This window comes from Harpia harpyja, chromosome 3 (assembly GCF_026419915.1).
Source record: "Harpia harpyja isolate bHarHar1 chromosome 3, bHarHar1 primary haplotype, whole genome shotgun sequence".
Lineage (NCBI taxonomy): Eukaryota > Metazoa > Chordata > Aves > Accipitriformes > Accipitridae > Harpia > Harpia harpyja.
This window is the reverse complement of record NC_068942.1, coordinates 60,019,096-60,031,780: the sequence shown is the minus strand read 5'-3', so window position 1 is coordinate 60,031,780 and position 12,685 is coordinate 60,019,096. Positions and strand designations below refer to the sequence as shown.

Sequence of the window (12,685 nt, the reverse complement as noted above, 5' to 3'; positions counted from 1 at the left end):
TAGAAGTTGTGGAAACTGTATATTAGCAAAGCACCTTGAAATGCAGCTGGGGAGGGTGGGAGACTCGGCAAAAAGTGTTAATTGTCATGAATGCCCTTTTAAAAACTTTGGTAATATTTCTGATGTTATCGAGAGGTCAGCCATGAAATTATGAAACCTACATAAGCAAACAGAAATAGTCAGCTCCACTTGGGACTGAGTGCATAAAAAAGCAAGGTGTTAGGAAGATTGACAAAAAGGAGACCATATATTTAGTTCACTGAGGGGACCAATAGATGTGGTCTGACCTGTACCTTACTGACTATTCCATTGCTTTCTGTTACACTACAACAAGCCTGGGAACTCAAATTTGATTATAAGCACCTGCTAGAAACACATCTGACCTTGATGTAATGAAATCAGGAGATAGGAGCAAGAGTCAATATTCATTGTAACTTGTTGCATTCTTAATATGTGCTTAATTTAGACTTTGAATTTGCTTGGTTTCAGACTTGAGCCAGTGGTTCTTACTAAGTTTTGATGCGTTGCACCAAAAAGCCCCACAAGAATAAGAAATTAAAAAAAAAAGGGGGCAGGGGGATACTAATAAGATAAAGTACTGTTATTTCAGTCTCCGACAGGAAACCTGGTACTCCCTAAATCTATAGCTAAAACTATACCAGCATTTTGAACTGTCAGATCACTTCCACAGTTCTCTGCAATTATTTTAAGAATCCATTTAAAATGCCAATATGAGGAGTAGCATTTCATAGTCTGTATCACCCATGCAGTATATGCAGGTAAAACTTCTAATTTTTGTCAAGGAGTTAAATCAGGTTTTCTGTAGTACATCTACAGTGGTGTCTAACAGTATTTTTCTGTTACAACTTACAGGTTGGGTTCACATCACTTTTCCATTATATTGATCAGCATTGATGTCCATTTGAATGTTTTAATAGTTGCCTTACTAAGTATAGGTCATCATGCTTATATATTGTGTTCTTAATAGTGCCTTAACGCTAACGTTCTTGTGGAAATTTTTTTATATGCCAAGACTTTATTACCAGCATGCCAGAGATCCCCTGTTATTTTTGCTGCCTTTGTTCATCAGCAGTTACTTAATGAGTGGACCAGTTCCTTAAAGCTTTTGAAATCACTTAAATATGGCATTACTTTGGAAGGAATTAAGACCTCTAGTACACCTTTTTCTTCTCTCACTAGCATCTCCCCTGTTTAGCTTATATATTTGGGAGTAGGTGGGAAATGAGGATTATACAGAAGACTTCAGAAAAGTTGTTTTGCCTTTATTTAAAGGTTGTTTTAGCTTTTGAAATGTTTGTTATTTACATGAGATGAAAAAAAACCAAACCAAATTTCTGCTGGAACAGAGTGTTAGCAGAAAGAGGAAAAAATGAAAGTAATTTTTAAGGGACATGAAAATACATTCTAGAAGGTCTGGAGAAGTTATTTTGTATGCGTGTATGCAAGATCATCTGAAGGCATCTTTTCTCCTCCTGTAAAAACTTTCTGCATGTGTTGAGGTCTGTTTCTGTTTGTGGTACATCAAATGTGAATAAGTCATGGAGTTTCTATTTTTAATGGCACATAGGGAGTGACGTGACTAACGTCGCCTTTCCATTGCTTGAATGCTTTAGAAAAATGAAAATCTGCATAATAATTTTTTTGTAAAGACAAATTGCAAGCACCAGAATGTTTACAGTAAAGGAGCAAGAATGGTTGTGGTGACAAAAGGCTGCAGTGCCCAGAATCTGGCCTGGACACTGAAGTTCCAGCATAAAATTGGTAAGGATATCTTCTCAGGATGGAGGGCAGGAAGGAAGAGTATGTACATCAGCCCTCTACTGGAAAGCCTAATACTGCCAACCTCAAATGCATTTTAGGTCCTGTTGTTCATAGACAAGACTGCAGCCTTGTGTGAATAATCAAAGTAACAGCTCTGATCTTACTAAACAGCATAAGTTTTTGCATGTGTTTCTTTCAGGAGCCTCTTAACAGTGAAGATGATGTGAGTGATGAGGAAGGACAAGAACTGTTTGATACGGAAAATGTTGTTGTGTGCCAGTATGATAAGGTAATCTCTACAGAACAGAATGCAAGAATTCTACTTTCTCTGTTCTTCTTCCTATCAAGTTAGAATTTTTAAGTAATAACTTTGTGACTGTTAAGTACAGGTAGATCTGTAAAGATTGTAACGTGAACAGTAATATAAGAATTAGCTATTTGTTTTTTAAAACAGGTTTGTGTGACATGTTTGTACTAAGCTTGGTAACGAGTAAAGCTTAGAAAAATTTGGCTGCATTTTCTTTTTCTTCATCATGTCTTTTCGTGACCTTTAACAAAAGGTCAGTCCTCTGGGCTCAGAAGTGAACTACTGTAAGTAAGTTTGTACATTTGCTGTGGCTGTGAATGGAGGAAGTAGTCATTATGATTTAGACTTGTGGAAAACTGTTCCTTGATTACTAAAAATACCTCTTCGTGGTGATAGAATAGTTATCAGAGGAGAAGGTTCTTTCTGTGCTACGTGTGCTTCACTGAAATGGCAATGTGGAATGCTTTTGCTTATTTTGCTTTAAATTCTGCTGAACTGTCTTGCTGACTCTATAATGACTAATTTCTTCTTGCATATTTGCCCCGGAATATGCAAGGATTCATCCATGTCTGGAATTGTTTTAAATGTGTCTAGAGGATAGCAGACAAATTTTTACTGAGATAGTATGTAGAAAGATTATTCAATGCAGATTTTCTTTCTTTTCCTATGCCAGAAGAATTGGACTGTGATGAATAAGGATCCTTTTTAAAGCAGAAAAAAATCTGTAAGCTTGTTGAATAAAAACTCCTACATTGCGAGGAATGGCTTGGTTAGAAAATCTTCAGTTATGCCCAGACTCTGCTTAGACTTGTCATCAGATTCAACAAAGAATTTAAGATAGAGGAAAGTGGTATCAGTGTCTACATCCCAGCCATCTGTCCCCTCTGGACTGTAATCCAAAACTGTTAGTTTCAAGGCATTTTGTGAGGATAGTGAAGGACCTTAAAATAGCAGTCAGAAAAGCTTGTTGGGAGCTGCTAAAGCTGAGCAACAGGAACTACTCTGAAATCCTCACCCTCTTAAAAGTTAAGAATATGAACTCAGTAGGGAACAGTGTCCATCATTAACCTCTACTGCCACGTGCTCTGAAAGGACTTAATCACTTAGCAAACAATTGTTGTTCAGTTTGTCTCTATAAAATACACAGGATCAACTCAGTTGTTCTGACTAGAGTTCCCTCTTGCACAGTATCCTACATCAGCTGATGGTGGGTGCCTCTGGAACAATGAGACAAGGGCAAACAGGTAGCCATGCTCATGTAAAGCATTTTACCATCCTTCTGTGAACTGTCTCTTGAGGGAGAGATAGTGGCTTTGTATCAAGTGGCCAGTAGATGATTTTTTTCCTTAATTTGTCAGAAATTAATTTGATTATTTTTTGAATCCTTGTAAACTTTGTCTTATGACAAGAAGTTTCATAAATGAATTCTGTGATGTGTGGAGAATTGCCTAGTTTTTAACCGATTAGTTTCATATGATACCCTAGTTCTTTATTTAGAAGAGTGTTTCCTCTGCTTTCTTGGTGCCTTTTATGATATTGCAGACCATCATAAGCCTCCTCAGTCATCTCTTTGAAATCAGAGCTACACTTTGCTTGGTTGTTATTTGTGCAGCTGTCTAAACATTTGATTATTCTTACTTTCATTCTCCAGATCTGTTTTATTCTTTTGTCTCTTATTTGATACAGGTGGGTAAGGTTGAGGGAGGATCAGAGCTATTCATAACACAGGTGAACGTTCAATTCATTAAGTGGTATAGCAATGTTCTGCATGTGTGCTTTTGACCCCACTGAACACAGAGCTGATGTTCTCAAGGAAAAGTCTTAGAACATTGGGATCTCATACCTGACTTGTAATTGTCAACTCAAACCCATCATTTTTTCTTTCCATGTAAGGTGGAATTGTTTTTTCCATTGTTACTACCTTCATATACATTGAATGCCACCACTGTTTTATTACACAATGAGTTAGGGCAGTAACAAAATTCTGCAGCTCTTCAGTAACTGTTCTTTTGTATCATCAGTGACGTTATGTCATTTTCCAGATGATTAGTGAATTCTTAAACCATGCAGACTCCAGCCAGCACAAATCTCTTCTGGAATGATCTCATTTCACTGTAAAAACAGTGTTCTTGCCCTTGTTTTCCCATCTTTATTCAGTTATTTATTCATCCGAGGACCTTCCTTCTTACCTCATGGCAGCTCAGATGCTTCTGATGAAGGTTTTTTATTGAATGCCATTTGGAAGGGCAAGTAGAGTATACAAGGCAGACCTTTCCTTGTTCATTTATTTTCTGTTGCCACCGGCTTTTTAGCTTAAAGTGAGCACAGACCAAACAATAGTACTAATAATTGATTGAGTCCTATGGTTATATCTGTTCTGGTGCTACTTTACTGTTTGTTTCTACAGCACTAGTAGTAGTAGATGGTGAGATATCGTGTCCTTGATGGAAATTTGAAAAATTGCAATGGGGTTTCCTTGTTTTTATGCCTTTTGTAAGCTTTTCTTAACTTCTTTTAGATCGCCTAATTATATTTTTATGTTTTATCTGCAAAATTTATGATAATCTTTTCTCTTTTGGACAGCATTTCAGCTTTCTGAAAGATCTTTGCTTTCTTTGAATATCTTCTTGTCCTGCTGCTTAATTGTACTGGTGGTCTTTTGCTCTTTCTGATGCCCTTTTTTATAGATGGCAGGTATTTTTATCTGCTCTGTGCTTACAGTATGTGGGGGCTTTTGGGGGGTGGTTTGGTTTGGGTTTGTTTTTTTTTTTTAATTTTTTTTCAAAATATACTCTTCTAGATTTAGACTGAATTTTGTTCAGTTTCCTTTAGTTTTAAATTAAACATAAGAACATAAATTTAGTTACACACTCTTCTAGTGGATTTATTGACTTCTTATTACCCCTGCGAAAATGTTTGCCTTACATAGTTGCTGTTAGTTCTGGTGATATTTTCCAACTTAAGCCCTGCACACTGTCTTGAACCAAGAAAAGAGTTGTGTGGTTTGTGGGTTCCTGACTTAGCTTCTTCATGAAGTAGGACTTGACTGTATAGTATCTAAACAGCCTCAGTGCTGCACATTGATGTTTACTCAGTAGGCATAAGATAATTAAAGTCTTCCAATACTACAACTATTTCTTGTCCTTGTATCTTCTCTGATCTCTTTCACCACATGGTCAGCCCGCTTCCTGTAGTCAGGTAGTATTTTTTTGGGAATAGGCATGAAGAAAGAAGAGTTCTGTATGGAATATTTTTGTAAAGAGAATATGAATAAAACTGTTGTTTTATTCTTTGTCTTATCCTACGTCAACAGGAATATCCATTATAACCTGAAGATCCATTATGTCACAGGCTCTGTAATTTGGACTACCCGGGGAGCAAGAATGGCACGAATGGTGGCTTTTTTTTTTTTTTTTTTTTTTTTTAATTTTTTCACTGTGAGGGTGGTGAGACACTGGAGCGGGTTGCCCAGAGAAATTGTGGAAGCCCAATCCCTGGAAGTGTTCAAGGCCAAGTTGGATGGGGCTTTGAGCAACCTCATCTAGTGGAAGGTGTCCCTGCCCATGGCAGGAGGGTTAGAACTAGATGATCTTCAAGGTCTTTTCCAACCGAAACCATTCTATGACTTTTTTTTTTTTTTTTTTTTTTCCTGTCCTAGTATTTGTTGGGTTGTTGCAAATAACTGGACTGATCTCCCAGATTAATCTTACAAATTTCTTTTAAACAAAGCCTTAAAAGGGCCAATATTTTAACTGGGAAGACTATAGGTTGAAGTTGAAGCTTCATGCCATCATCCCCAATACTGGAGATGTTACTTTTCTCACTTGACACTTTACAATGAGAATTGGGATGTAAATTGTATACAATGACTCACCATTGAGGAGAAATTATAGAATATAAGACTAGTACATATATTCTCTATCATCTTGTGCATTTTGTACCACAGAGATTTTCAGACTGAAAACTTTGTAAATAATCCACTTGCCTTTTAACCAAAACTTAACTTTCGGAAACCCAGAGTCAAACTCTAATATTAGAAGTAGAAAGTTGAATAGGCCTGCTATCTATCTATACATAACATAATCAAACTAGTTTTCATGCAGAATGGAGTTTAGACAAGAGGTGCAAATAATAAAACTTGGTGTTTGACTATTTCAGGGCTGGTTTAAAACGTTAGTTAGTCTTTATGTTACCGTGGTTGAAATGGGGATTTCTGGCTTTCAAGTGGAGTTTTGCGGCTGTCATAATCAAAGATGATTTAATCAAATTAAAGCAGCACAGGTGGATATACCTCTCTTCTTCCTTTCCAACCACCTCTAAAAATGTGCTATATGCTTTGGATTTTGGAATGCCTCTGTGCTTGTGTGGTTTTGTGACAATTGCTGTCCCTGGTTTAAAAAATGAAAACAGAAAATACTGCTATATGCGTAATTAGGGGTTTTTTTCATAGCTAAATGCAGAATTTATTTTCACGATATTTGTAGTAATTTAGTAATGTATGTCTAATAGTTATTTTCATTTTTTCTTGCCCTTGTAATTTACTTATGCATTATTACCTATTTCTGATGCAAAGTAATAGTTCAACTTTTTTCCCTGTTTTTAGATTCATAGAAGTAAAAATAAATGGAAATTTCATCTCAAAGATGGCATCATGAATCTTAACGGAAGAGATTATGTATTTTCCAAAGCCATTGGGGATGCAGAATGGTGAAGTTTTAAAAGACAAAACAAAAAAACTCCCTGTAAAAGGAAAAAATATCAAAAGCAGGAAAGGTTGAGACTTGGACGTATACTCCAATCAAAACGTGTATCTGCACATCGGAAATAAACAAACAGAAGTATTGGAACAAAGGTAAAATGTGGCAACAAAGACACTACTTCAGATGAGCAAGCCATGGACTGTAGCAGCTATAGCATTGTCTGGGAGCTGGTTTTGTGTGTTAGGAATACCTTAATTATCAATTCTACATACAGGTACCTACAGCTGGTATTTAGCATGTAAGGCTTTGTTCCCCTTCCCACCCCACCCCCCACCCCCTTCCCTTGATTTAAGATTTTAAATACTTCTTCCACTGATTGAAGGAACTCTTCCCTTTGATAGATTATTAATCTGAAAATGCTTATTGTGTGTACAAATCTTTGCTTTGAACACTTCCTTTTGGTAGTGAGGATGGTCAGAATGTTAAACTGCGTGCAAGCTTTGTACAGAAGGGTAAGAATTAAGGTGTTAAATTTTAAATAACTTGTATAAGGAAAATATTTTTAATTCTGATATGCTCATTAATTATTATATCTATTTGTTGTTTTCAGTTCAGTTCCCCATAAACAGGTTGTTGTTCCTAGCAGTTACAAAATGGTAAAATGATCATCATTTATATTTCAAAATTATTTTAATTTCGTATAAGTGATACCTTTTATTTAGGGCTGTGTTTTTTAAATACTAAGCACCTGTAGCTCCCTGCAACGAAAGTCAGATTGCTTAACTTGTTAATTATATTCTTGCTGTTTGGTGGTGGTTCAGCATCACTGAGTTGAAACGAATAATATAGTTTCCATGGATTTTTTTTTTTTTTTTTTTACCTTTTTTTTAAAAAGGCTTTGGAGACCTTTTGAATCAACTGTGTAGGTAATGGCATAATAGATGCATTCCTTCACCTGCTTACTACACATGTAGTCCAGACATCCACAAATAATTCAACAGACCACAAGAATGACTGAATTTTTAATATAGAAAATCACATAAAAATTCTAACATTCTGGCTGCAACTCTGTTAATCAAAGATCTGCTTTACTAAAAAGTATAGCCATAAGTTACCTGCAGCAGTTAACCTCTCTAAAGTTTCCAGGTGGCATGTAATTTCATGAAGAGAGCTGCACAGCTTTGAGAACACAAATTTTGTTAGAGTATCTTTAGACTGTCTTGGTAACAGAAAATCAAGCAGTTGGATGCACTAAACCTTGTGTAGTCACTTTTTCACTTGCCTTTTCCAGAGGTGTGGTTTTTGTGGTGGCATTTTTTTATTGTGGGGGTTTTTTTGTTTGTTGTTTGTTGGTGGGTTTTGGTTTTTTTTGTTGTTGTTGTTCTTTTTGGGGTTTTTTTTTGTGAAAAGCAACAAGGTTGCTCCCCCCTCCTTCCCTTCCTCTCCCGAGAAATGAACACCTTTTCTTCATGCATAGGTTATTCTTGCAAACTGTGCTTTTGGAAATGCAGTTACTTTTGAGCGAGGAGAGGGAATGGGCATTATACTTCAGAAACGGTTGAGGAAGGAATGTTCATGTGGCTTACCATTTCAAAAAAATTTTATGTTTCATTGGGTGCTTGGAAAGATGACAAAAAAAGGACACAGCAAAGATAATTTTAACTAAATTGGGAAGACTTTCAGAAGCAGACATTTGAACCATGATTTCTGACCTCTTTATGGTTGAGAATGAAACTTCTAAAACGTTATTTAACAAAGTCACAAGTGTATTTTAGCAGTATATAATGACGGCACTAATTTTCATTCTCTCTGATTTACTTGCCTCCGAGTGTGTTCATAATCTCAGTAGTATGTAGAAAACTCAAAACACATTGTGAGGAGGGTTTTTTTGGCTGTGATTTTGTACACCTGTGCTCTCATTGATACAGACTAAAACTGGCTGTAGGCTATATCTAGAGCCATATGGTTGTTAGTAAGCCATCTACATACATAACTTTATGAAAAGTTAATTGATGTTTCTTCTAATTCATTCTTAAGTAATGGAATTGTCATTTGGAGTGCATTTTTGGCTTGGGGCTTCAAGGTATCTCAGCCTCATCGGTGTCTGCTTTCTTCTGAACAAAGCAGATATTTTTACTTTTTTACCACTGTTGACACTTCTATGTACAACTGCAATGAAATCAGTAATGTACCAACTAATTCCTTCCCTGACCTTTTCCATATCTGTTACCAACAAGTCTTAAGTATTAGACTTCAGAAAAATTCCCGTTAACGCTGCACAACCAAACCAATAAAAGGAAAAAAAATCCCTTTAGCTGTAGATTCCTGTTTATACTACTGGAACCCAGATCACTTGTACAACGCTTTGTTTTCATACATCTTAGTGATTTTTTTTTCACCCACATACGTATACTAGAAGCTGCATAGCCTTTTTATTTATTTTTAAGGGATAGCAGAACTTTAAAGATAACTTAAGCTTAGCCTGTTCTGAAGGATGTTAGAAGCTTTCTGAACTTGCACAGTCTCTTGCAAGCTAATTGTATGGTATGCTTTTCAGATAAGAAGTTTTGTCTTCAAATACAAATACCTGTGAAGTTTTCGGAAAGCCAGTCAAACATGAACATACCAAACTGTGCTCTTATTGCTACATCAAGTGTTCCTTTTTTTTAAATCAAAAAGCATGTTTTAATTTCATTTTATTGTAGCAGCTTGCTGTAAGAATGTAGTTTGCTTAATTTTATTATTGTACTTGAATTTTTAATCATGGTTTTAACAATGTAACTGAACAGACCATTTCATTAGGTTCCAAAGAAACCATTCCTTTCAGAGCGCAAGGGATTCCCATGTTCATAGTTCATAAATGATTTCCCCCGCCCCCCCCCTTGGAAATAGGTTTTTTGGTGGTTTGGTTTTTTTTTTTCCCATTTAAATAGTTCAGTATTATGGACACAATTAATGATTTCAAGAGGGCTTATGTTAAAATTTGCACAGATAATGGAGCACCTTTTTATGATGGAAAAAATGGGGAAAGATAACTTCATAATTATAACCATGATGGCTGGTGGAAACTTGTAGAGCAACTGGGCAAAATTGGGAGTCTTGTGCCTTTTCAGCTTGCAGAATACCTGTTTTGCCAGTATGACAATACTTTTTTTTTTTTTGATTTCTGAGAGAGTAAATTTCCTGCAGTGCTTCAATAAGAAAAGCAACTTTTTTGCTCTAATTCTGTTGGGTTTTAGTGTGTGCAATCATTTTAAAACACCTAAGTTGAAAACAAATTGAAATATGTTTTCTTTTAAGGAGATAATAGAGAATTTAGTCACATAAGGAACTTTATATTGGACTATTTAAATAAAATATGTTTTTATTCCCCCTCAGTTGCTGGTTAGCGACAAGATTTCTTTGAGGCTTCATACTCCTTGTTCCTGCATTGTACTCACAGGTTGCATCTGAACATCATTCAGTTTCCTAAACACGATTTAAAGTGATAATTGTGGTCTGAGTTTATTTCCAAGAATATGATACCTGATTCTGAAGCACAGTTTCTAGAAAAGAGCAAAGAACACATTGTGTCATGTAATGGATTTTTTTTATAAATGTTTTTTCTATTTCTGCTGAACAATTAGGAGTGTTAAAGTAGACTTCATTGAGTCTGTGAAAATAATTCCACTGCTTGACAGTTAGCAGTAATTATGTCACCACATAACACTACCAGAGTAAAATTTCTTAATTCCAGTGGAGGAGTTAGAGACCTTGTTAACTAAAGTTCATTTTGATTCAATCTCTTCAATTTGTAAAAGCTCCTTTAAAAACAATAAAGCCCCCCCAAATTTTCCCCAAAGCAAAGCTTCTTAATAGAATGCAATAAGATGTCCAGGAAGTGAACAGTGGTTTTAGGATAACGCACACTGGATTGATACTGGGCTGCCTTACACAGCTTCGTGGGGTTTGTTGTGTGCCACTCCACCCCACCCGTGCACCCCCAACTGAAATTAGATTTCTCTTCAGACTTTGAGATCAGTGACTATACAAGATGAAGAAACTTGCATATTGTTATGTATTGGTGTCTCGCATTTAAAGTCTCATTTTCTCATTGCTGTGATTGGTTGGGAAATGTGTAAAAACCAGTCCGTTGGTTTCCCTGTTGTCTACTTTTTTCAGGCAGTTCATGCAGTGTGTCTTTTAATTATTATTTTGTGGACTTGACATTGTGGAACAAAAGGAGCTTTTTTTTAACAGGAAGGACTACCTTGGGTTAGCTATATGTACAGTCATCCAATGAGACATGTTCCAGAGTGCATAGGGTACCAATAGATTACGGAGTGGGGGAATATCCTTTTTTGCTGTTCTGAGCTACTATTGTCAACTGCTGTTGTACATATACTGTTATGTGTAAGGGGGTAAATATATTTATTATGTTTGTAAAATTCATTCTGTACAATTGCAGATCAAGGTTGCTCCTCTGTGATATACAGGATATTATGTTTCAAAGGCCATGCTTGGAATACGATTAGAGAACTTAGTATTTTGATGTACTAAGACCTATTTTAAGTTTAATATTTTGCCTTTGCAAAAACTTTAATTAAAGATGTTATTTAAAAATGTTTGCCAGTTCATTTACTATCTTGCATGTACATTTGTTTAATATGTGGGGCTTAATGACTACTACGTAATAACGCCAAATTTCTGAATTTATTTTCATCACACGCAGGTAACTTCACTGTCACCTAGTTGTTGAGTTTGCCTTGTGGACTTTCCATTTAACATCATCACAATGTTATTAAAAAAAAAAAATCACATTTTAATCTTGAGGCCAGAGTTCCATATTTATTTAAAAATTTTCTCTCTGTGGTAATTTGAGACTTAGGTCTTGAGACAAGATTGGTTGAATAACTTGTGCCATCTGGATGTTAGTCCTGTAAATGGAAATACAAGACAATATCGAGAAGTAAAATACAGAGTTCTTGGATGATAGCTGGCTGATCATAAAGGCTTCAACTCCATCAGTGAAACTGGTTTGACAGAATTGCTTTCTTGTAAGCAGGTGATATCTTTTTAGTTCTTGGCTAAAAGCAGTTCTTGAGACATGACTTGTGCTTTATTTTTAAACCTAAATTTTGAACTTGAAATTCTAAATATAATTGGAAAGAATGTAAGCTATAGACTATACTGCCTGTAGGGGGGTTGGACTTTTGGAATGCAGTGATTCTGAAGTAATCTTTTAGCTGTAGTGGTGTAAAGGTATAGCAAACCAAGAATCATCAGGAGTGGTATTTTCCTAATACTCAAGGTGGGGGGGATTCCCTAATACTTTCCTTGCCCTCCAGCCCTCAACACTTGGGCAAGTCAAAAAAACCCCAGTACTGCTTTTCCCTTAAAATTTGCCTTACTTGTCATCTTGAAAAGGATTTGGAGATGATTCTGGATAAATAACTATCAGAAATTATGATGTTTTGCCAAAAAAGATCATTGCAGTCTGAGCTTGTATACTGTGTAAGAAAAAAACAGCTTGGAAAAATGGCCTGTTTTTCTGGCCAAAATATTTTCAAAAGGACCCTAAAAAGAGGAGGGAAAGCAGAATGCTGACAAATTAGTAGCAAACTCAAGTTGAAACACAAAAAAAAGCTGTATTTCATCCCTGTAAGGAAAGATAAGAACATGGTAATTGTGAAGGTTAATGGTGCTCTCCCAGCTGTGCATGAGCAAAGTATTTCAAGAATATTTTGGGGGCAAAATCAAGTATATTTAAAAATCCCTGATTTTTTTTCTATCAGTTTGATTTCTTTATGGCTTTCTTATTTTAATTGCAGAGGTATGAGAGGATAAGAATCTTGGGATATTAGCATAGCTTTCAGTATATCCCCATTTAGTTTCAACTACACATCATTGCTTACAA

The 12,685-nt window shown here is 35.8% G+C and overlaps 1 protein-coding gene across 2 annotated transcripts in view; it reads left to right on the top strand.

The window, feature by feature from the left end:
* Window positions 1–11,393, top strand: part of GTF2A1 (general transcription factor IIA subunit 1) — a 28,986-nt gene extending 17,593 nt beyond the window's left edge. For both annotated transcript variants that reach the window (XM_052782919.1, XM_052782917.1), the window contains exons 8-9: window positions 1,982–2,071; window positions 6,693–11,393. In XM_052782919.1, coding sequence (XP_052638879.1) covers window positions 1,982–2,071; window positions 6,693–6,800 — 198 coding nt within the window. In that variant the 3' untranslated portion in view covers window positions 6,801–11,393. The remainder of the gene's footprint in view (window positions 1–1,981; window positions 2,072–6,692) is intronic.
* The last annotated feature ends 1,292 nt before the right edge of the window (window positions 11,394–12,685 follow it).